The 24,915-nt window shown below is 36.3% G+C and overlaps 1 protein-coding gene across 2 annotated transcripts; it reads right to left on the reverse strand.

Moving 5' to 3' along the window:
• Positions 1 to 6,931: 6,931 nt before the first annotated feature.
• On the reverse strand, positions 6,932 to 24,591 carry ccdc18 (coiled-coil domain containing 18). Of its 2 annotated transcripts, XM_087811398.1 has the most exons (26): positions 24,272 to 24,591; positions 24,124 to 24,199; positions 22,645 to 22,809; positions 22,470 to 22,576; positions 22,249 to 22,377; positions 22,080 to 22,176; positions 21,905 to 22,026; positions 21,537 to 21,825; positions 21,376 to 21,463; positions 20,401 to 20,618; positions 19,731 to 19,841; positions 18,638 to 18,769; positions 18,256 to 18,378; positions 18,107 to 18,184; positions 16,404 to 16,520; positions 16,166 to 16,333; positions 13,779 to 13,921; positions 12,321 to 12,484; positions 12,027 to 12,240; positions 11,402 to 11,501; positions 11,189 to 11,326; positions 10,207 to 10,314; positions 10,009 to 10,146; positions 8,283 to 8,717; positions 7,718 to 8,223; positions 6,932 to 7,105 (listed from the first exon to the last, which is right to left on the reverse strand). In XM_087811398.1, the coding sequence occupies exons 3-26, from the start codon at positions 22,792 to 22,794 to the stop codon at positions 7,048 to 7,050; spliced, it is 3,933 nt and encodes a 1,310-aa protein (XP_087667524.1). In that variant the 5' UTR covers positions 22,795 to 22,809; positions 24,124 to 24,199; positions 24,272 to 24,591; the 3' UTR covers positions 6,932 to 7,047. The 2 variants fall into 2 exon arrangements, with proteins under 2 accessions (XP_087667524.1, XP_087667523.1); XM_087811397.1 differs by having other exon boundaries at positions 22,080 to 22,377.
• Between the last annotated feature and the right edge of the window lie 324 nt (positions 24,592 to 24,915).

Here is a 24,915-nt window from a genome sequence, read left to right on the forward strand (position 1 = left end):
AATACACTGAAAAGAGGTACTTCCTGAAGGACCTAATACCAACAACTTGTTTTGTGTCACGAAGGGTGTCACAAGTGGGATGTTCAACGTGGTTGTACGCTCTCAAACATAAACTGTGAAGATGCTGCCTACTTCTTTTTTTTCACCCTGATCCAAAAAGAAAAAACAAGTATTCTGGTGGGTTGTGGTTTCTTTTTTTGTTAATGTACAACCCCAAGTTTATTTTTAACAAGGGACCAAGTTTTCCCACAATACCAGACCAACCACATGCCAGGGAGCTTCTGTGGGTTTACAGCAAGGATTGTGTTTTACTTGTTGTGTCCTTGACGACTCCTTAAAGTAAGATAAGTATAATATCTGAGGGTCTCACACACAAGAAGCATCATTTCTTTGTCATAGAAAAAGAAGGCTTTTCTGCCTCGTGACAAGAATAATTGACAATAATATATATTCTTTTTAATCCATTTGATTTATAATATTTCCATTAATATTTGAAAAGCATGTATTATTTTGTAAATTGACTTTTTATATTTATTTTCATGTACGGTATCTACTATAATGTTATTAAAAAAAAAACAGAGCACGCATTTATATTTCTAAAAAGGTTCCTCTTTTCATCTCCAGGATTATATATAACCATAAAATGTTCTGAAACAAGATGGCTGTTTTTAGAGGGTCTATTTTTAAAAAAAAAACCACTTTTCTAGAAATTATATAATGGTGACCCAACACTTAGAAGTAAAGATAATATAAATAACTAAACATGATAAAAAGAAGAGTGGGTGAGGTAAACAATATTTCATCATTTTGTCATGTAGAAGCTTTAATAATTATTCCATATTTTGATAGGAAATCAAACAAATTCAAAATAACAAAAACTATTATGAATGTAAATGTCATTAACTACTACTAAAGGGTCACATATGGCCCTCCTCAACCACACTTTGACCTAAAGCCATCATTTGTCTGACGACAGAGGTGAATGTACAGGTTGGTTGAAGTAAAGTTGAAACTTGTATTTACAAAATAAACACACAGAGAAAATCTCTAACACTGTCTTTTATCAGAATCCACAAAGAAACATCAAGGCTTTTCCTTGCTTTTCTGGAACTCCTGTTGTGTTATCAGTTTTATCTTGACCTTTAAAGTATATACTTTATTGAATATTGTTTTGATTGTTCAAGCGCTTTGTGACCCTGGTCTGGAAAAGCACTATATAAATAAAAATTACCTACTTTCTTACTTACAACAGGGTGTGTCTCTTCTCGCTGTGCACGGATGTAAATGAGGATTTAAATGGATTGTAAATTCATTTGCATTTCTTTGTTTTCCTGCCACCCATGCAGACGCACAAAAACACACATTTGAACCAGCACGCTCATTACTAACCCGTAATAACAGTGTAACCCACAAAGCTGATCCCAGCAGCACCCGGAGGCCGAATCACAAGAATCACACACACACACACACACGACACACCCAGCCTGATGGAATCCAAAGGTGATGAGAAACGTGTTTATCCTCAAATGTTACCGACTCAACGATGATACCGTGTGTACACTCTGGCAGAGCGACTTCATGGACGCGCGTCAGGTGATGTTCTGGGTCGTGCATGATTTACCGGGTTTTCCCACATTCAACAGAGCAGCGTTGTCCAACTTTATTAGCGACGAGTCAGCAGTTTGGCTGCGGATTGAAAGCAAATTGAGTTTGAAATTGATTTTATAAAAAAAGAAAAAAGGAGAAGCATTATTTGACATTCATTAGTTGATGTGTGTGCAAGGCAGGGCTGTAATCCTGAAATTTACCACCGACTAGACAAGCAAAGATGTTACCTAAGATGCAAATGTTACTGTCATCCTGTAAAAGTAATGGTTCGTAAAGAAATAACAATTAAAATAAAGCTCAATTTCATTTATTTCTTCTATGTCAGCACCTTTAATCAGAAGCTTAGCTTAGATTTCTTGCACATATCGAATGAACATAGTTTTATCTTGGTGTGATAATCCCTGATTATCTAATAATTATCTCAATTTTCAAAGTTATTCTTTAGACTTAAGAAGCTACTATATGAACATATTAACTACTCATATCCAAATATATCCAATAATACATCCCATAATATAGGGGTCAGCAGTTCAAATTCCCCGGGGGCCACATTATAGAGTGAGTCAAGCCATATAAAGGAGCCAGAGTATGATTAATTAAACAAAAATACATAAAACGATTTAATACTAAATATCAAGTGGGATTACCTCATGACAAAAAGTAACTTTAATATTAAAAAACTGTAAATTGTGTTTATTTTGTATTCCCTTTATTTAAAAAAAAATCTCAATATTCAATCAAATAATTTTGAGGAGCAAAAATGAAGAAAGAAATTCCTCAAGCAAAGAATGTCAAGTAATACTAAGAGCTAAACTTGTAATTATTCGTGAAAATGTATCCAAAATAAAATTGTTTTCTACATTTCTACACAATCGAATAAAAACTGTCAACCAATATATAACTATAATCATTTAAGCGGTTACACAAAAAAACACAGTAACAACGAAAAACTATATTTATTTATAATTATTATTTTTTAATTCTAATTGGTCGCTGGTTATGGACAGAATTATCCATCACAAATCTTTTGTTTTTGAAAAGCAAGCTATTTTAGACGGTTTGGAGAATTGACAATGCTTTTGGGGACATTTTGCGAGTGTAAAGGAGTTGTTTCATATAAAAAAAAGTACGAGAATGAAGCTAAAACGTTACATTAAGACCATTACTCTACGTGGCGCTAACTGAGGTGGTTTCTTCCTGCTACAGGAAGTTGGTTAGTCTCTCGCCACAGACAAAGTTAAACAGCAAACAGATCCATAAACAATAAAAGCTTTGTATCGTTCAGATTTCACTCAAGTTAGGAATACCAGGAGTGCCATTATTCCCAAATTAATAAAAGGAGAATAAAAGAAAACTATGCTAGCCAAGCTAAGCTAAAGCAGGCTTGAGCTATCGGTAGAAGCTAAGCTAGGTTAGTTACTTTTTCTAACCTTAGTCTTGCTTATACAGGTTAATACACATTGTCTGGGATTGTTTTAGGTTTAAATATGGTTTGAAAAACATAAGATTTATCCTTAAAAACTGCTTCCTAAGTTTGTTTTAGTGTGTAAAAACTGGAACACAATTTATACATATGGCACATGTTTAAGGTAAGGTAGGTTAGTGTAATTCTGGTATTTCTAGCAAAATTATGTTATACAGTTATTTTTTGGGGGGAAATGCTTTTAAAATAGTGTTTTATTATATAACATTTCTAATTAAATGTATTTAAAATGAAATATCACACAATAAAATGGCTTATTTATTTTATGATGTCATGGTATAATTATGTCTAATCTTTTGCATGTTTTTGTTCACTTTGGAACCACATTTAAAAACAATGATTGATAAATATACACAGACAGATGTAAAATGGTTATATTTAATATAAGAGCATGATTTGAAAATGATACAATATTACAGCTTGAGCTTATATTACAATATCCTTTGTATTCTTTATTTCATATTAATGTGGTCCCTGAGGGAATCTAACCGCCCACCACTGCTCTAGAAAAACTTTTCTCTCCGACAAAGGTACTTCTGGGATCTATTGTGAGGCGATGGCTCTACTCTGAGTCCCTCATGGGTGTCAAAAGATGATTGGAGGACAGAAAGACTTGAATGAAGCCATAAAACAGTATAAAGTCCGACGGACTTCTGAGCAAAACAACATTGATACCTTCATACCTAGTGAGAGAATCTGATGAATTATTAACACGATTTAATGATCTTTTAGACGATTAAGTCTTACTTTGCTTCGTCATCTGACATCAGCGAATCTATCTCAACACTTTCACAAAAGTGTTTCCCGGTGGAAGGAGCTTCATGTGCAGCCAGATAAGAACGGAGTCGTATATTTGGACATTTGCCCCCATTAAGGTAATAAAGAGCGGTCGGGCTGCGAGGAAAGATAACATTTATCTACGTCCTGCAACGTCTGTAACGCACGACACCGAATATAGAAAATGCTTGTTGAACAGCTGATGCGTGACGACACGGAGTTTTTACTTGACCCTGATTTCTTTTATTCAGTGGATTTACTCCATTATATCTTCTGTGGATTCAATATTTGACTTCATTGATTTTGAAGAAAAGGTCTGTTCTTTTGTTTTTATTTGATTTATTTTAGGCAGAATGTGTTACTGTACTTTTTATGTTGCTGTGTTATGATTCTGTAAATATATGGAAAAAATATATAAAAAATAAAAAATATGAAAAAATCCAATTGCAATGGATGAAACGAAAACGACCACTTTTGGATTATTTAGTCACTATTATAGTGATTTGATGTTTTGAATTAGTTATAATAAATATTTCCCCAATTTTTTGTATTTTAAAAAATGTGAAATCTACATTTTTTGTTTAAAAACGCAGGATTATTCAGAAATGTAATATGTTTTGCTTTAGAAGGAATGTGAATATTATTCATTTAAATGTGTCAAATATCTGATATCAGCAGATTCTTCAAAATATTAAAACATTTATTTTTTTTTTAAATTAATTAAATTATTTATTATTTATTTAATAATGTGCCATTTTATGTTAATGTATCTTGTTTTATATCAATTGATTGTATTTTATTTTAAAAAAACAGTTTGTATCCCATTCGTATTATTTCATTTTTATACTCACAACAGATTCCTGTATTGTGTTTTCAAGTTTTCTGATACTAAAACACTGTCAAGAATGTGACGATAAAGGGTTATGAATAAAATAATTATATATAAATGTATAAATTAAATGTAAAGATCAATAAATGTGTGAATCAATACGAAACTGTTGAAATAAAAAATTACTTCTGATTTTACATTGTTGAAACACTGAGCTATTTCTGTGTATTATCTATTATTTATTCATTTAATTTTGTTATTACATACATTTACTTTATCATGTTTTAAAACTTTTTGCTTTTCTGCTTGTTTTTCGACTTTGATTTATTTCAACATTTTAATTTGTATTCACCTATTTATTTATACATTTAGTAATTTATAGTTATGTCATCTATCGCTATGATAGATCCAAGTCTCTTTGCCGACTCATCAGTGACATCATCAACTCCTCCTTGACCTCTGGCACTGCCCCCCCATACTTAAGGTAAGGTAAGGTAAGGTAAAACTTTATTGATCCCTCAGGACCTCATCTATCAAACTTTCCAAACTGGCTTCTCATCTCTAACTCCACCTCTCCTGGTTCAATCCATACCTGTCTGAAAGATTTCATTTTATAGCAAAAATCCTGCACCACCCCTTCCTCATATGGAGCCCCCCAAGGCTCAGTGCTTGGCCCCATCCTCTTCATGCTCCCACTTGGTCACATTATCCGTCGTCGTGGACTTCACTTCCACTGCTATGCCGACAACACCCAACTCTCCATCACCAAAAGCCTGCACAAATACAAATGTCTTCTAACACCTCATGAATCACTCTCCACCCTCCCTCCTTCTTTGTCCTTTCTTCTTCTACAGATTGTTGACTTGTTGTGTGTGTTCATTTCTGTCTGTGTGTAATTGTTGGTTTATGTAAGGCGTCTTTGTGTACTTTGAAAAGCGCTATAAATGTAAAAAGTAGTGCGAAATAATAAGGTTTTAGCAAAGTTTGACAGACGCCAGAACACATCTGATGCAAAGAGATAAAAAGATGATGTTTGCCATTTCTAAGGCTCAGGAAGTAAGAGTCACGCACACAAAACCACCGGGCCGTCCACATCCCCTTAAAGAGAAAACCTACAGCGAACAGTGCGTCAGAGAATGAAACTAGATAGATGTGAAAAAAAAAAGAAGGAACATCTTGCACCTCACCAAGCTCTTGCAAACATGACCACCTCCCTTCAGACACGCACGGATCACGAGCTTCTGTCAACTCCAGCCGACAGAACAAACATCTTTACAGTAGATGATCAGCACGAGCGCCACCATCATGAGAGGCATTATGAAATGATAAGAATTATTATTAGAGGAAGTTTGAATGACGAACACAATTTAGCTTTTATGCAGACGTGCATGTTATGATACAGTTGACGGTTCTATCCAAGCAGGAAGTCAAAACCCACATTATGGGAAATTGTCTGGTAAAAAACAGAAGGAATTTTGTTAAATAAGAGGTTGTGAGTTGAATTTCAGTTAGTGTGAAAAAGTTGAACGATCCAGGAAGTGCTTTTGGACATATAGGTCACATGATGAAGACAGACTGAGCGTGTAATTGTGCAAATTATCAATTTCCAAAATTGTAAAACTATTTTGCAAATACAAATGATTAAACACTAAATTTTCTGCAGTGTGTAATTGCTTTTTATTGGTTTGAAAATGTGATTCCTGGTTTTGCAAATCATTTTTCACAATTTTGCTTTTTGTTAAATATATAATATTGTTAAAAAAAAAGAGAAATATCACTTATGATGAAAAGAAAATAATTGGTAACGGATTTAATCAGAATTTTTAAATACAAACTTTAAACCATAAACCACTGAGGTAGCGCCGTCTGGTGGTGGGAGGCTGAGATGTCCTAAAAATACCAACTTAATACAATAAACTTGAATTCCAGAATTCATTTTTAAATTCCAGTTGTCAGACTCCAAGCCTCGATGGATGAGAACCTTCATACAAGATTGTTCAAGTTTCAATGTGATCGTCTTGATTCTCAGATTGCTGAAGTCAACCAGTTGTCACGGTAACACGATCCCCCGTCAGCAACGAGAAACAGATGTTGGTGAAAACTACTAAATTTTAAAAAGCAAAATTACTCAATTAAATATAGGAAATAGTTTATTCACAAAATGTAAAAAAACAAAACAAATATAAACATCAGATTACAAACAACAAGAATGACTCATTGATATGGTCTAAATATGGAACTAGAATGTTCGTCTTATAAATAATATAAACATTATTATTACCGTTATAAGTTAATTCATATGACGGGGAATTGTTCTTCGCTGGCTAATGTAGTGCAGACGTGTTGAGGCTCATGAGCGTTCCTGCTTCTTTCTTTCCTCTCCTGAGTGAGCGTGACGAGTCTTCTCTCTGCAGGGAAAACAATCGCGACATGAATAGAGGAACAAGAGTTGCTTCAACAAAAGTGTTTAGCAACCGTTAGCATGTCGACACAGACAACTGTCGACACCGTCCTGTTGTAAAACATAAAAAGTGTATTTAACATGTCTTTTACGGAAGTATATCAGAACTCGCATTTCTCTGATCCTTAAAACTCTTCACTGGCTGCCAGTTTCTTTCAGGATCAACTTTAAAATTCTGGTTCTTACTTTCAGATCTATTCATGGTCAGACTCCTCCTTACATCACTGATCTGATCCAGCCTTACACCCCAGCTCGGACTCTGAGGTCTGTGGATCAGAATCTACTGATGGTTCCTGAACACGCTTCAGGACCAGAGGAGAGAAATCCTTCCAGACTGTTGATCCTAAGCTTTGAAACGATCTTCCTCTCCCTCTGTGTTTGATGATCTACTGACTCCTTCAAGAAACATCTTAAGACCTTTTTATTTGTGCAGGATTTTCCCTGATGTTCTGTGTTTGTCTTATGTGTCTTGAACTTTTAAAATATATATTTTAACTGTGTATTGATTTGTGACCCTGGTCTAGAATGGCACTTTACAAATAACATTTACTTTACTTACTTTACTTTTCCAGGGGGCTTCTGGGAAAGGACTTCCTGCTTTGCCAACGTTTGGTTAACGAACTGCAGCATCCCCGTGAGTGAGCTCAGATCCCCGTCCTCGTCCACCAGGGTGGACCCTCTCCTGGACCCCCGCTCCTCCGTCAGGCTCACGAATGTGCTGGCGTTGGACACGCTGTACGTGAGCGGGTCAAACGACCCGTCGGAGGTCGCCTCCATGGAGTCGGGATGGTGCCAGCTGGCGTCCGCCGCGTTGTCTTGGAAGGAGGTTTCCGACGGCTGCTCGGCCAGGGCCTTCCTCAGGGAGGCCTTGAGGCTCAGAGGGAGGTCGAGGGACGAATCCACGTGACTGTCCTTCAGCCAATCACAGACCAGACTCATCTCACTGGGACGGCTGAATTCTGAAGAAACGGCCCTGTGCAGTGATGAGGATGAGCTTGTGTGTCTCTCCAGTTCACCGGCAGGAAGATTCTTGTCTTCTTCCTGAAGGTCCTTCACCTCAGATTCCTGAAACATAACTCGTATTAAACATTTCAAAGTGAAGAAGCGAGTGGACAAACTAGTACCTGGACCAGAGGAGACTTGTGCTGCGTCTCCACAGCTTGAGAAGAGAAGCAGTGACTCTCCAGCTGAGCCGTCTGGACAATGTGCAACTGGACCTTCAGTTCTTCCACCTGGAACTGCAGCTGGCTGTTGTGCTCTCTGGCCTGCTGGTACAAGCTCTGACTTCTGTCCACGTTCGCTTCAGTCTGACGCAGCTGGTTCTGGATCTGGTCCAGCTGTGTTTGGAGGCGACACCTCGCGCTCCGTTCTTGATCCAGCTCGACTTTGGTCTGTTCCAGGCACATTTTAGCGTGTTCGTATCGAACTTCGGCCTGTTCCAGCTGGTTCACGCACTGCTGGAGCTTCACGGCGAGCTGATCCTGGGACGATCGCATGTTGGACGACATCTGCTCCGACACCTTCAGGATCTGACCCCGGGTCTGCTGCAGGGACTCCAACTGAGGGGCACAGAAGATGGAAGGGCTGTGAGATGATATTATAATCACAACTATTTTGATTCATGATTTAATCGTGATTATTTGATTGATGATTAAGTCACGATAATTTTGATTCATGATTTAATAAGGATTTCTTATTTTTTATTTATGATTTAATCACAATTATTGTAATTCATGTTTTAATCGTGATTATTTTATATATTGATTTAATCACGATTATTTTGATTCCTGATTTATTCACGATTATTTGGATTCATGATTTAATGATTTTTGATTTATTTATGATTTAATCACAATTATTGTGATTCATGATTTAATCGTGATTATTTTATATATTGATTTAATCACGATTCTTTTGATTCATGATTTAATCACAATTATTGTGATTCATGATTTTTTTATTCATGATTTAATCACAATTATTTTGATTCCTGATTTATTCACGATTAATTTGAAACATGATTTAATTATTATATTTTTATTTATGATTTAATCACAATTATTGTGATTCATGATTTATTATTATTATTATATATTGATTTAATCACGATTCTTTTGATTCATGATTTAATCACAATTATTGTGATTCATGATTTAATGATTTTTTATTTTATTTATGATTTAATCACAATTATTTTGATTCATGATTTAATAACAATTATTGAGATTCATGATTTAATCACAATTATTGTGATTCACTATTTAATCACAATAATTGTGATTCATGATTTGATCATGACTATTTTAAATCATGATCTAATCTTTGATTTATAATATAATCAACTTTCATATTATACGATTCTCTGGGAAAATGTTATAATCAAGACTATATTAATTCATATTAAGATCACTTTTCTTGGGATCCAGATTATGATCATTATTCTTTCCATTCACATTTTTACTAATATGATTTGAATTTATTTGACAATTAGCCTCTTAAAAACAATAGAAAACAACAAATAAATGATTTTAATTAAGTTATATTTCCTAAACCTTTTAGTAAATACAATTGATTTGGTAGTTAAAGAATGTTGAGCTCTACTGAAAGTAAAAAAATGTTTCGTTGTACAGTAAATTGTTACGTTTACTCTTTGAGACAGTTTTGAAGTAGAAAAGGGTTGTATATTCTCTTTGTTGAGCAGCTTTCATCAGAACCATGTGTCGTGACCACACTTCAAAAACTACGCGTGCATTAAGGGAAGTGCAATAAAAAGGAAGAATCCGAAAGAAACAGAACATGAAAAAGTGAAGTAGCTTGCTTATGAGGTTAGAACCAGTCTGTGAGCATCACCTCCTTGCTGTGTCTCTCCCTCTCCTGCTGCAGCTCCTGCTCGAGAGACGCCACCGAGCTCTTCAACCGCGACTCCGACTGTCGCCAGTGCGCCCCCTTCAGGTCAAGCTCCTCAGTCAGGCAGCAGAGCTTAATGTCCTGGATCCAAATTAGAGTGTTCATATTTTTTATTTTATAAAAAAAACATCACACACTGACCTTCTCCTTCAGCAGCATTTTGGTGTCGTCCAGCTCTTTGCTCAGAGATCTACTCTCTCGTCGAGTCTCCTCCAGGTCTTTGTGTAACGTCTGGAGCTTCTGAGATTCCTGAGACATCAACACATGCATTTGTTACTTATCTTAACTTGAAGCTCACTTACAATAATTATCCAGAAACCTCTTAATTTGATTTAACTTTGCTAAAAAAAAAAGGGAATTGTGAATTTCGGTTCCATTTTCTTTTAAACCTCTGGAAAATATCAAAACAAGAAGCCAAAATAATAACCTGTTCTGTTTCTCTATGGTTTCGTGGCAAAGTATCTTGCAGCAAAAATAAAGAGAACTTTTGATTAAATTTCATAATTATCACAAATATTATCTACTTAAGTCAGTGTTATTGTTTGTAAAATCTTACTCTACAGGATTTTCTACCTCTTATTCTTGTTCTTGTTCTCATACAGTCAACTTGATAATGTTTACGTTCACAGCACAGAATCAAAAAATTAACTAAAAACCAAGAACAGCGTCCTCTAGAGGAGAAATGTGACCACGTTTCTCAAGTTTCTCTGAATATCTTTTACATAATAAAAATGTAAACTCAATCCAAACCAGTTTTTCCTCTATGATTTTTCTTATTTATTATCATTTTATTTGTCTTTTACCCCCGTAATTAAATTGCTTTATTTTTAGCCATTTAAATAACTTTATATAAAATAAATGTATTTTTGCAGGATTAAGAGAGAGAACTTGATCCTTTTTTCCTTTCTTATTTCTCATGTTTTTTGTTCAGTTTCCCCATCATAACAAAGCTATATAAGAAAACCCTAAAAGCTCTGTTAATGATTTTAAATGAGGTATTATTTTTTCCCTTATCCACACCTAAAAACTCCTCCAGTGACCCATTTCAACCTGTGCATTCAACTCTTTTCAAAAGACCTCCACTGCACTGTAAAAACAGTTTTCATCCCTTTCTTTTCCCGACCTTTGTACGTCTGCCTGTAGTTTCCTGCTGTGCGTCTCTCAGCTCTCGCTCCTTCTCTTCCAGTTGTTTCTGCAGAGACTCCACCTTCCTGTCCATCTCCTGCTTGTGATCCTTGATGACCACGTCCAGCTGCGCCAGCTTGAACGATACAAAGACACACAATCAGGCCCAAGAAATTGATCACAATCGTGTGTGTGTGTGTGTGTGTCGTACCAGCTTGGCTCTCTGCTGCAGCTCCCACTGCCTCTCCTTCAGGGCATTTTCCAAGTCTAAGACCTGGTGAGTTCTGTGCTCCAGCTCCCTCTGGGTCTCGCTGAGAAGCCACACATTCATGTAAATATTAGAATATATTTCAGGCATAACTTATCTTAAAATAGGGAACATGAAAATTCTTTATCTTTATATGTTTTTATAAGATCTTTGGAGTCATATGACGAGTCTCCACCCACTTAAGGAGTAAGAACCATGACGTGAGATGGTGAGAAACTATAAATAACTAAGATTAATTGATCTTTTGTCCAAGTGTGGGATATGGATCACCAGTGAAGCATATGATGATGGTGTGTTACAAGTGAACAAATGACACTTTGGAAAAGCTTTTAAATGGATTTTCAATATTTAAAAAAAACACACATTTTTACAAAGTTTGATCAAAACAATAAATTCACATCCTTGTTCGGCTCATGGATCATTTTCACATGGAATAGAAAAGTGCATTATCGGTGCATGTGGGGCAACACGTCGGGGGCTCTTTGGTTACACAACTGTCCGTCACATTTTTTGGTCGGGTGTTCGTGTTACATTTCCCTCGTCTCTCTCGCGAGAGCTTCTCCCTCACCTAAGTTTTATTGTCAGCTTGTCGACCGAGAGCGATCTCTCGTCGGCGATGCTCTGCGTGATCTGCAGGACGTCCTGAAGCTCCTGCAACTGCTTCAGCGTCTCGCTCAGCTCGGACCGGACCGACTGCAGCTGCTCCTCCAGAGCCTGGACCCGCTGGACCGAGTTCTGCTTGTCGGCCTCGGAGCGGTGGAGCCTCTCCTCCAGATCCGCCACTGAGTGGAGAAGTAAAAAGCGTGAAAAAAAAGTGTAAATCCGAACCTGGTACGACGACTTCTTCACTCGTGAATCTCACCTTGATTGTTCTTGCTCTCCAGCATTTTCTTGGAGTGTTGCAGGTTCTCCTCCAGGTGAGAGAGCTGAGAGGACTTGGCCGTCACGTCTCGCCTCAGACGATGTAGCTCGGAGTTTTTGGTCAACAGCTCCCCTTTGAAGGTCTTCATCTCGGCGGTCAGATTGCTGCCATGTTGAAGACGAGCACATCCGTGAGGATTCAACAGCAGAAGAAGAAAGAAATACAGTCCACTCAAGTCACTCACCTTAACGTGAGCAGAGCTCCCATGGTCGACTTCAAATGAGGCCAAAAATTAAATCAATTCATTCAATTCATTAAACTCGGCCAAGCATGGCGCGTTCAGCACCTTCCTCATCCTCCGCTTTCAAAAGCTCTAACGACTGGACTTTATAAAGCGTCTTCCCGGGTCACGGGTAAAGAGGGACGGACTACTCTAGCCTACAGGGAGACGGGGATGTGGTGGAATCATACGACGACAAAAGCTGCAAACATCACGATTACACGGTAGCTCTGAGAAGGCTCAATTTGAAGAAAAAAAAATAAGATAAGAACTATTAATATCCAATAATGTGTCTTTCTGCGCAAACCTTTTTTTAATAAGCACAGAGCATGTGATGGTTTCCCTACGGAAGCTGGAAAGTGGCAATATTTTTGTTATTTTTGACTTTAATCTGTAAATCTAGGCGGAAGAAGAACTCAGGATTATTGAGTAATCACTCGATGCATTTGTGTCTCTAGTGAAAAGCGCTTAAACAACGGAACAATACACAGTTAAAATAAATACTTTATAAAAGGTCAAGACAAACAAGTGACAAACATGTTTAAGAAAATTAAGAAAAGCCTGCACAAATAAAAAAGATCTTAAGATGCTTCTTAAAGGAGTCGGTAGACTAAAGCAAACGCAGAGGGAGCAGAAGATGAAAAAATATATACAGACTGAAAAATATTTTCGTTCCCACAGAGACGAGTTTAAGAAGGAGTAACGAAATCCTGTTGTTATTTTCCCCAGACACCTATATCAGAGTATATCTAATTTATCACATTTAATTTAACAAATTATTTTATTTTGTTAGTCAGTTACTGCTGCGCTGAGCTGAATTGATGGCAAAGAAAAGTTCCACATACAGTTGACAATGCTGTACAGCAAGGGTGTCAGACTCAATCAGACAAGGGGCCGAAAAACATTTTAATTTAACCAAACTGGGTTTAACAATGAGTCTCAAATTCCTTTGTTTAAACCTCAGTTTTGCTAATATAAGAAATCTCTATGTACTTGTTGAAAATCTCTGTTTCTTACCTCAGCATTTTTATGTTATTAGTATATCAACATGAAGAATTCTCTATTTTTATTTTAAGACAACGGTCCTTCACACATGACTTGCGTGGACATATTTGGACGTCAGACCTTGAGTTTAACCCGAAAGGAAACGCAGGTAAAAAGGTGAAGAAGCTTCTCACCTGATGTTCTCAGACAGTTGTGTGTTTTTCTGGTTCATCTGCTGCAGGTCTTGGTCCTTCACTTGAGTGTCTTCGTCTCTCGTCCTCAACTCCGACTGCAGAGCTGCTCGCGTCTGCTCCAGCTCGCGCTCCAGACCCGACACCTGCAGCCGAGATGCAAGAGTCCGACGAATCCGACATTTGAATCAAACAAAAACATAAACAACACTTATACTTGTTTTTGAAATTTTTAAAAATCAATTTCAATGGACATTTTTGGGCCGAATTTTATTAAGCGCAGAAATAAGGGGGGGGGGGGGGGGGATCAAAGAGGAACTTAAAACATCTATATTTTAACAAGTGACGAAAATTCTGATTTTCTAAATATATATTTTTGAAAAAAAATGTTTAGATTTGTCTTATTTACCAGCAGTTTATTATTAACTGAGCACAACAGGAGGCTGTTTAAACTGAGTCTTGTTCTGCTTGATGTTTCTTCCTGTCATTTTTATTTATTTTCTTAATTTACAAGTGGAAAAACGAACCAAAAAAGTATTACTATCACCGAGTATAATAGCGTTGTGTTCATAAATAGCAAAAATGTCTGCCCGTTACAAATGTGCTTTTCCTCGCTAATGTCCAACATTGTGATTCACTGGGACCGTTTTTCCTTTTCTGTTATTTAGTTTCTTTAACTTGTTGTTTTGTGATTTTTACCATTGAAAACAGAATGTAATGTACTTGAAGCGTAACACAAGTATGAAAAACAACAAATAGCCTTAAACAACTTTTCCATCTGCTGCCAACGTTGAAATAGACGAGTCATTGTCGAAGTTATTATCGTTTGTACGGACTTAAAAGACAAGAGACGGGAGACGCTCTGACTCACAAGTCTCAACAATTCAAAACGGGACGTGGCCCCCGGAGCCTCAGTCTGAATGTGCACCATTGTTTCGAGGGGAAAGTACTTTCACAGGACAGATTCTACACAGAGTTACACAAGAGCTCACATGAACCAAAGAGCTTTTCCCCCTCGAGCGAACGTTTACATAATGAAGCTCAGATCAGACGCGATGATGTTCACACGAAGTTTCGGATCCAAATGTAAAGAATCTCAAAAGGTCGACACGTTTTGCTGTATAATCATATTTGTTGATTTAAAATCAATTCATCTCTCCTGTGATATGTTATCATTTTATTGTGTTTTTTCTTTATAATGTTTCAATATTGAGGTACAATAGTCATTTGTTTATTCATTCATTCATTAGTCTTTAAAAAAAGTTGTCCATGTCAAGGCTTGTTATGCCTTTAAACCGGATGTAACAATCCGGTCATGCCATAACATGCCATAGAACACATGAAGCACATAATGAAGCTTTAAACTGCGTCATGAATGAGTTCAATGGCAGGAGCAAGTTTTCCTAATGAAGATATCACTATAGCTTTAACTTCTTGGGAAGACAAAATCACTGGTGAACCTTTCGTTCACTACCTTTAGTTCCTTTTTTACTTTCAGCCAACAACCAGTTCTTGAGTCATGGAAGTTGTTTTATTGATTTTATGGTGCGTTCTTTTTGAAATCAGCACCTTGGCAGAAGAATGCACCTTCTCGCTCAAGAAACACTGAAATATTAAAGAAAAAATGTAGACAAATGTCTCATTTCAAGATCATGAAAGACAAAAATGACAATAATTGCTTGTTAACAGAAAACTGTTAATTTAATTTAGTTTTCACCTATAAATGATCATCAACACTTGAAATTATTGATTTTTAAAGAAAATTAAGCTGCATTTTAGTATGTTATGCGTGCACTCCTGACTAGATATAAAAAACTACTTTAAAATGACCAAAGCCAGTAACAATGAGAATAACACGCAAAATAATGTCTATTGATCGATAAACCACCAACAATCTTTCAAATCCACTGCCTCAACATTCATATAAAATACATTATTATTCATATTTGACCCATTTCTTCCATTATATTATATTTATATTATGTCATATTTGAAAATATGACATAATATCAACTGAACTAATTATAGTTAGTACATGATGAACAGACTGAACATAAATGTACATTTCTTTAACAAACCATTGCATGACTGAACCAAGAACATGAAAGAACCGTGTCTGTGACCAAACGGAGGTTAATGAGTACGAATGTTATGCAACATCAGTATAGCTTTTTCAAATGTCTTGCCCTCAGGGTCACGACTGAAATCAGCTGATCATTTATGTACCGATGTTTGAGATAACAGCAGCGAGATGATGAGATTACATTGTGATGATAATAAATAAAAAAACACAGATGAGTTTTGCAACTTTAGAAAAGTCTGTTTCTTGATCTCAAAGGATTCAAAGAAAGGAATTGATTTGACATGATGGGACGTGTTCGGGAACAAACCTTGGACAGCAACAGACTCTGGCTCTCCTCCAGCTCAGCGACCCGGTCGCTGTTCTCGGTCAACATGTTCTGCTGCTGCTGGAGCGACAGCTGCAGCTGCAGGTTCTGCTCGCTGGTGCTGGACCAAACCAGACTGGACGTGTGAAGCTTTTCTTGGAGCGAGGAAATCTGCAAGAGAGAACTTGTTTTAATCTTAACGAGAGAAAAAAAGAGGCAGAATATTTGATGATCAGTTCACCTTGTCGTCGCTCTTCTGCAGCTCAGAGATATATTTTCTCCTGGTCTCTTCCATCAGCTGCATCTGTGAGTTCAGCTCTTCCCTGCAGGTCAACAGTGTGGACTGAAGATCAAACACCTGACGATTGGACGGAAAACAAATTCATGAAGAGTTAGTTCAGTTCAGTTTATTTTAAAAGGAAGTTACAATATGATGAGCAAACAAGAACACAGGAGCATACATCTGTTCAATATGGTGTCATTGAAATAGTGAGCAGCAGGATATTGATGAATAAATGAAAGAAGGTCAAGTTGATTAGTTTAAAAACAGAAGTGACAGTGATAAGGGATGAAGAAAAACTTAAGGGTATGTTGAGAGAAAAACAATGATATATAAGAAACAAAACATGCAAAAGTGCATTTATAAATGTTTTTAAAAATGCCCAAAGACGTCTGTATAAAAGTTCCTTTAGTATATAAACGAAATTGTTGTAGTTGTACATAATTTGAATTATAATTGAATATGGACATGTGTCGTTTGTTTCCACCGCTTTATGTACACTTTTTAAAAAAAATGTATTGATCGCTTATATTTTGAAGGGCAATGTTCCGGTTCCGGCTGAACTTTGAACTGTCAATACTGTCGTTGTTTTACCTGCGTCAACTTAAATATGCAGAGAGAAAGAGAAGACGGAGTTTCATTTATATTTAGTGCCCAGCTGAAAGTGCAGAACTTTTTTTTTAATATACATCACATGGCAATTGTTTGATAACGGCCATGTAGCAAAGAGTAAAGGTTACACTCACAGTGTCAAGACTCATGTGATGTTAATGTCTGTTTATTCTTTTTTTTTTCTTCAGCTCTTACGTTGTGCCAAGAGCTTGGTCCATAAAGTTCGGAACCATAATCAGTATTTTTAAAGAGTCTGAAACCTGGTGGTTGGATCCTCGAGGAAGGTTTTCTCCTCTACCGTCCACCCAGAGCAGTACGCAAAACATTTTAAAGAGTTCATCACCAACAGATTTGCTTAGATTTGTTCATGTTAGCCAAACAGGACTTAATGGCCTGACACTGCCAGACACTATTGATAATAAATCAGAAATATTTGAACAGTAATCCAGACTTCACTACTGTTGTATGAGCAGTAAAATGACAACACAGCTGGATTGCTTTGAATACCTGTGATGGATTTTTAAATACTGTCAACAACATTTCTTCAAACTTAAAATGTAGACCACGGACCTCTCAGTAAAGGATTTCCTTAAACAAGGAAGATTTCTGGAATTTCAGCTCCTTGGATAATTGAAATGTTATAATATAAGATATTCCTTTATATGTCAAATTTCCATTAAATGTATATTATATTTGTACAAAAAAAGAGGATTTCTCATTTTCAACTCTTTTTATGAAATCAAAAATCTGATTGAACTTAATCACTTCTTTGGGTTATTTGGTTTTCAAATTTAATTTGTATATCCCTGCAAAGCTAAGTATTTCAGCTGGTATATTGTAAAGGCGCATTTATTTAAATGCATTAGAAAAAATATTTTACAGGCTAGTTAATGTTCACATAAGATGAAGCCCTTAAATAAAAGTTATAAATGAGTTATATTAACAGTTGAACAAGGAACTAAAGTAGAAAATGTTGGTTTCTGTCAAAAACATGTCTACATGAATTGAACTGTATGTCCTTCACGGACTGCTCGGAGAATCCAGTCACTGACCTTGTCAGCGGACTGGGCGACCTGCTCTCTGAGGCTCTGCAGCTGCTCGTCTTTGTGTCTCATTTCCACCTGAGACTCCTGGATTCACAAACCAGAGTCAGAAAGAGAAAGTCATAGTGAGAATCACATCCTAGTATTTTAAGTATCACCTGCTTGAGCTTCTCCAGAAGATCGGCTGAACTCCTGGCTGCGTCTCGCTCCTGCTGAAGGGAGTCGACCCCCTTTTCCATGTCTACGAGTTGAACGTGAGCCTCTTCGATGGACAACTGCAGCTATAGAGGGAAAATAACTCAATACATTCATTTTGTCGCTCATATTCTAATTGCTCTAATTCAAGCTCTGTTCAAATATGGCAGTAAAACACTTTCATATTGTTATAATGTAACTTCAGTGTCATGTGTCGATCTTGATTTTGATCAGGGATTGTTTCAACTTTTGGGAACTAATAATAATAATAATAATAATAATAATAATAAAACACATATGGACTCTAACAAATGGCTAGAACATGGCACCATTAGAAAAACTCACCATCTCTATCCTGTGCTGATGATCAGAACCTTGTTGGTCTTGTGATTTCTGACACTTCTCCAGAGATTGCTGATACTCCCTCTGCTTCTTGCTTATCAGGGTTTGGTAGTGCTGCAGAGTATTGGTCTGCTCCTGAGGAAGACATTGAAGGAGAAATATTGTGTGCTGTGATAAGACGGTCAGACCAGTCAGTCTATTACGATACGATATTGTAAAAGAAATATATATATATACACATTTGTCTTATTGTAATGTAGAATTTGAATTAATAAACCACTTATTTAATTATAGACAATTAAAGAAGAATTAACAAAACATTCTAAAAGTTCTGTTTCTAAAAGATTTTTTTTCAATGCATTTCGAAATCTTTTAATTTCAAAGGTTTGTGTTAAGAATCGTTTGAATAAAAAGACTACAAAGTACAAAAATAGAATCATGTCCACATTGACAGTTCTAGTTCTTCTAGTTGTTTTTTTTTACTTTCTTTATTCCATTGTTATTTTGCAATGAAAAATACACTGAAAAACCTAAAACAAATCAAAGATAAATGGCAAAAAAAAACAGGATTATTTTTTGAGTAAACAAGCACTTGAGTCACAAACTAATGTTACTGTCATTCAAACAGTATTCTTTCTTTCTGATCCAGTTTATGTCGGCATTGTATTCACGGATCAACCTTTAGATAAAAAAACGTATAAAACAAATAACATAGAGTTTGTTTTCACTCATTTACAGGTTGTTTTCTTTTAGTAAACTTGACTGAACAAGCGTTTTATTGTGTCACAAACTAGTCTGAGAAAATAAAATCTTTTTTTTCAAAACAAAACACCTTTCAGATGATATTAATAACCAATAGAACATAAATACTCTTTTCTTTCTGTCCGGTCGGGTAACAAATGCCTCATGGAGCAGTGATGTAACAGACCACTGATCTACAACATGTCAACTCAATTTCATGGCTAGCAAACATTCATTAGGCGAAGAAAAACAACCTGTAAACTTGTGAAAATGAGTGAAACACGAACACTATATGATTTATTTTAATTGATTTTATCTGACGGTTTATCCATGAATACAATTTTCTGTGTTTTACCTGCAACTGACTCTCCAGCGCAGTGTTCTTCAGAGCAGCTTGACCGAAGGCCGAGGTTTTCTCCTGCAGCTGTTTCTCCAGCGCTGCCACACGAGCGCTTTTCCTCTTCAACTACATCCAGAAAAACAGACTTTTATGATTAGAAATCTGAAGTATTTTAGCAGATGGTTTTAACCAAAAGGAACTTTTTGTTGAATATCGAGGATAAGAATTATACCAACAAGCGCTAAAATACTGGGTTGTTATTTGTATTTTATTAAACAAAGAAATTAATGGTAAGGCTCTTTTTAAAAATTGATGATGATTCAGAAATGTTATCTGTCATGATAGAGAATCTATATTTTTATAGCCTTCGGAGATACCAGTCTGTCAACAACTATTTAAAAATTGTGAACATAGAGGAAACGTTTGTTGTACATCTTTGTTTTGTTCATCTGTTACTAGCATTCCTTCAGGCCAGCAGGTCACTAGAGGTTACTTCAGCGACAGATGAGGAAACACTGAGTTCATCACAAGCACAGACACACACAAAATTATATTTAATTTAATAATTTAACTCTTCGATTATTGAGGTTCTCTATAATAATCTAAACGCCAATCGATTGATCACAAAATAGCAAAAACACATTCAAAATAAATGTAACAAAAAAAAGATAAAAAAAGGACTCACTTCTTTATCTGCATCACTCGACTGATTCAACTTGTCCTGCAGCTGCTTCTGTAGGTTCTGGTGGTGCGAGACTTTTTGGGCCATGGAGTTGTGCAGCGAGGAGATCTCCTCCTGAGACCTGCTCAGACGCTCCTGGAGTCGCTCCAGCTGACTGTTCTGTTTGTTCCGCTCGATCTGCATCAACTGCAGCACCGGCAGAAGATGCTGGTAACCTTCACCTGGAGGGAATAAAGGGTTGATGACGGAGCGTTTGTATGGAAGTTTATCAGGATCATCAGAATATTGAATGATTTAATTTGATTTTGAAGCTCAGAATTTATTTATTTTCATTTTTTTTTAATAATTAAATTCAATATTATTTATGTTTAAAGGTTGAATTTCTTTTCTTGTTTTAATATAATTTAATAAAAAATGAAATTAGTGATTTTTATTCCACATAGAATTTTATATTCCAATTCAAATAACTCTAAAACAGTTTTTTTTATTTAATATGGTTTAATACTTAGCCTTTTAAATTCAATATTAAAATGTAGGTATTACAGCAACCATACAATAGCAAATGAGTACTGAGCTACTAGATAAAGCTTTTAGCCAATCATGCAACGTCCAGACGATCATGTGATCTGTATTATTTGAATTAAAATATCAAACTCCTCAATTATTTTATTTTAATAAAACCTAGAAGAAAAAAAAAATCAATATACAATTTATTAAATTAAATTATTTAATAAGAAAAAAAAACAAAACTTTTTAATATGTAAATCATTGCATCCAATAATAAAAAGAAAATACAATGCTTTAAAAAAAATTAAATAACTTTTATATTTTTAATTCAACAATTCAATATTCTAATGGCACTCAAATATGTCCATATATGTCCATTTTAATTAACTAAATACACATATTGCTGTTAGTTAAAGGAGGAATAAGTTTATTCAGTGACCTATAAATGATTGTAATAAGGTATAACCACACCTGGCCTGAGTCTCAGTACTTCTGCAGTTCTCGCATAATCCACCGGGGGCAGTATGCAGGGATTGACACAGAATTGACCAGAACCAGCCTAGATATTTTCCACAGAAAAAGTTACTCAAACAATCAAAAGCACATCCAAAGTGATCCAAGTTTTCCCGTACCTCTCGTAAATGTAGCAAAGAGATCACAGCCTCCAAACCGTCGAGCTCGGCCCGGGACTGCTGAGCATCTGCACAGCTCCGGCTCACCTGCTGCTCCTGGTTCTTGGTCAGAGTCCGCAGGTGTTCCACTTCTCTCCTCAGAGAGACCAGCTCTCTGCCGTCAGCGTTCTTGTCTCTCAGCTGCAGGTCCAGCTGTGAAGCCTGTCGTCTCGCCTCCTCCAGCTGACTCTGGAGGTCCAGGCGTTCAGAGGATCGGACTTTCGCCTGCTGAACATCTGCCATGAGCTGACTGAGATGAAAAAACAAAGTAAGTAAGTAAGTAAGTAATACTTTTGTTTTAATGAATGAATCTAACGACGGACACTCACCTGGTTCTTTCCTTCAGGTCATCCCGCTCCCTCTCCACAAGAGAAAACTTCACTTGTAACTCGTCTCTTTCTCTGTTACAGCTGCTCATACGTTCTTTTTGTGCATTTTCATTCTTCACCACCTGCCATTTCCACAATTAGTACAATAAAAAAAAAAATGTTTAAATAAAAATACCTCCTTAAGTTTGATTGACACTTTAGTCTTGTACTCTTTCAAAGCGTCTTTGAGTTTCTCTGCGTTCAGGAGCGCTTGGTTCCGCTGCTGCTCAGCCCTACATTTTATTAAGAAACAACTTGAAGACGCTAGTAAAACGAAAACATTAATGAAAGTAACTCGATCAAACCTCTTGCAGTGAGCGATCTCATTGGCCAGCTCCTCCCTCAGCGCCTCCATTTCCTCGGACAGACTGGCGACTGCTATCTCGCCGTGGACGGCAGCTTCCTGGCTGCACTCGGCGCGGATTTCAGCCGCCCTGGCGGAAGAACGGGAGGTGATATGAACACAATGGTGGAGTGAGGAGAGTCAAATTCTTCCTCTGAGATTTACAATAACTTGAGGAATTACTTGAGGTCTTTGGCTTTGTTCTCCACCTCCACCTCCAGATGACGAATCTGCTCGCTCATGGCGACCACACTGTGTTCAACATCCACCCTGGATGATCTGGAGCTAACCTAGAGGTGGACAAAACAATAAATAAACACACCGAGTGAACGAACACTTAAAAGGCGGGGTTTTTTACCGGTTTTGGATTTGAGGAGAAAGCCTGAGCTCCTGAGGTGGACAGGTTATATGAGATGACGGCAAGGTCACTGATAAGTTCTTCGTCTTGCTCCGTCAGGCAAGCGTTCTCCTGCCGCAACCCTCCCTGCTTCCTCCTTGAAGAACCCATCTTTCCTGCACTGGTCTGAACAAAGAAACAGTCATTATTATTAATTGAAGATGTTAACTCAGGGTCAAGGTGACCCAAAAGCCCAAAAACAAATGTGTTTGTGGTATCCCTTGTGTTGTCTCTGGGTCAAGGTGAACGACCTCCCCTGGCTTACAAAAATACATATGTAGTTGCGGAGATTGTTTTCGGGCCGCCGGGTCACCCTGACCCAGAGATAACACAAGGGTTAAAAAAACAGCGAGCTTAATTTTTTGCGCAGTCCTTATTATTACTTTATAATGTTCCCGAAGCGCTTGTCATACACAGATGTTCTCTTATTCTTTTTTTTTACAATCACATCTTTTACTTATTTTTTAATTTAAAAAACATTAACATCAATTTAGAAAGTTAAAAAATATTGAAAAACCTCAAAGTGAAAAACTGCTAATGTTTACTGATCAGACACACTATGGTCTTTTGGTAGTTTAATAGCAAATACCTGGGAAAATACCTGGCAATGTTATATTTCTTCAGGATTTATTTAAAAACTTTGATTTTGTTTGATTTGTTATACCTTAGTTTGGCAGTTGGAATACGTCTATTGTGACAAATGATAGACACAAATTGATAAAAATTATAAATGTTTGTCACTTTGTTATCCTGACCTTTTAAAGTTTTTACATTTGTATGTATTTTAACTGTGTGTACTGTACTATATAAACATATAAATTAATATAAATGGCTTACTTAATATTAATAATACATTATATTTAAAGGCGCCCGTCTAGACACTCAGGGTAACCATACAGAAAACAATTTTAAAACCAAATAATAACATGAAAAATATATATTAAAACATATTTAAGCATTAAGAACAGAAGCCGTGGCAATGGGACAAAACAGCATAATTGCATAAATGCAGCAGAAAATATAGTGCAATACATCAATTTAAAATGAAAATTAATTTGAAATTAAAATCGAATTGTCAAATATATTTATATAGTATTATGCGTATAATGATAAAGTGTTCAGCACACTCTACATTATAGAACTAATATTATTATACAAATATTAACATCAACAACTTTAAAAAAACAAACCTTTGTTGTCACTTCTAAAAAGAAGTATTGATGGAACCTATTTTACAAAATAAAGTATAGAAATAAAGTTCTTCACCAAGGTTATTTTGAATCAAGGTATAATTGCGATTGTTTTAAGATTGTATTTATTTATAGGACGACACTATTTATGTATTGTGTATTATGAAGGATGATAAATGACACAAGTATAAATAAATGTATAACTACACAACTGAACGTATAAATAAATAAATGCATGTGTAGGTCTTACCCTGCAGAGAAAGGTGGACTTCTTGTGAGTTCTTCTACTGAGGCACCAGATGTTTAGAGATAAATAAACTCATCCTCTGTTACAGAAGAAGAGTAGAAAGAAGTCAACAAGTAGAGCAGAGAAAGCTAATGCTATGTTGTTAGCTTACCAGTGCTGCCTCTTCCCTGAGCTCCATTGGTCAAAAGCCGGAGATTCAATAACTTAAATTAAAAATCCAGACTTCATTTAAAACTCAAAAATCATATTTTTAACAAACCGAGACGCTAAATGTTGAGACTTTGAGCGAATGACAGTTTTGTTGCTACAAACTTAAAGTCGATCGATGTAAACAGTGCAACAGGTGGCTAGCTAGAGATATTTAACGAAGAGTTAACGGAAAAGCAGCCACTTAACGAATCCGTCGGACATGTTATACCACAAATAAGTGTAAATGGAAGTTTCTATATCTGGAATATATATTAAACTTTATTGTCGCAATGTAGCAGAAAGTCTGCCGCACTCGGAGCTTGAACTGGAAGGTCCCGCCCTTCTTTCAATTGTAGTCTTGTGATTGGCCAAACCGGCCATGTCTGTGAAATGATTGGTGGATGACTATGATGCGTCACAAAACCGCGAACTTTGGCGCCTGCGCGGAAGTTGTAACCAAAGGCAACCTTTTAATGTGTTTTTTGTCATCTTCGCGTAAACATTAAGGTAAGGTAAGGTAAGGTAAAACTTTATTGATCCCTCAGGAGGTCTCCTTTGGGAAATTGTTTAAATTTTTTTTTTTTTTTTATATCTATATATATTATA

This window comes from Callionymus lyra, chromosome 16 (assembly GCF_982586985.1).
Source record: "Callionymus lyra chromosome 16, fCalLyr1.hap1.1, whole genome shotgun sequence".
In the NCBI taxonomy this organism is placed as follows: domain Eukaryota; kingdom Metazoa; phylum Chordata; class Actinopteri; order Syngnathiformes; family Callionymidae; genus Callionymus; species Callionymus lyra.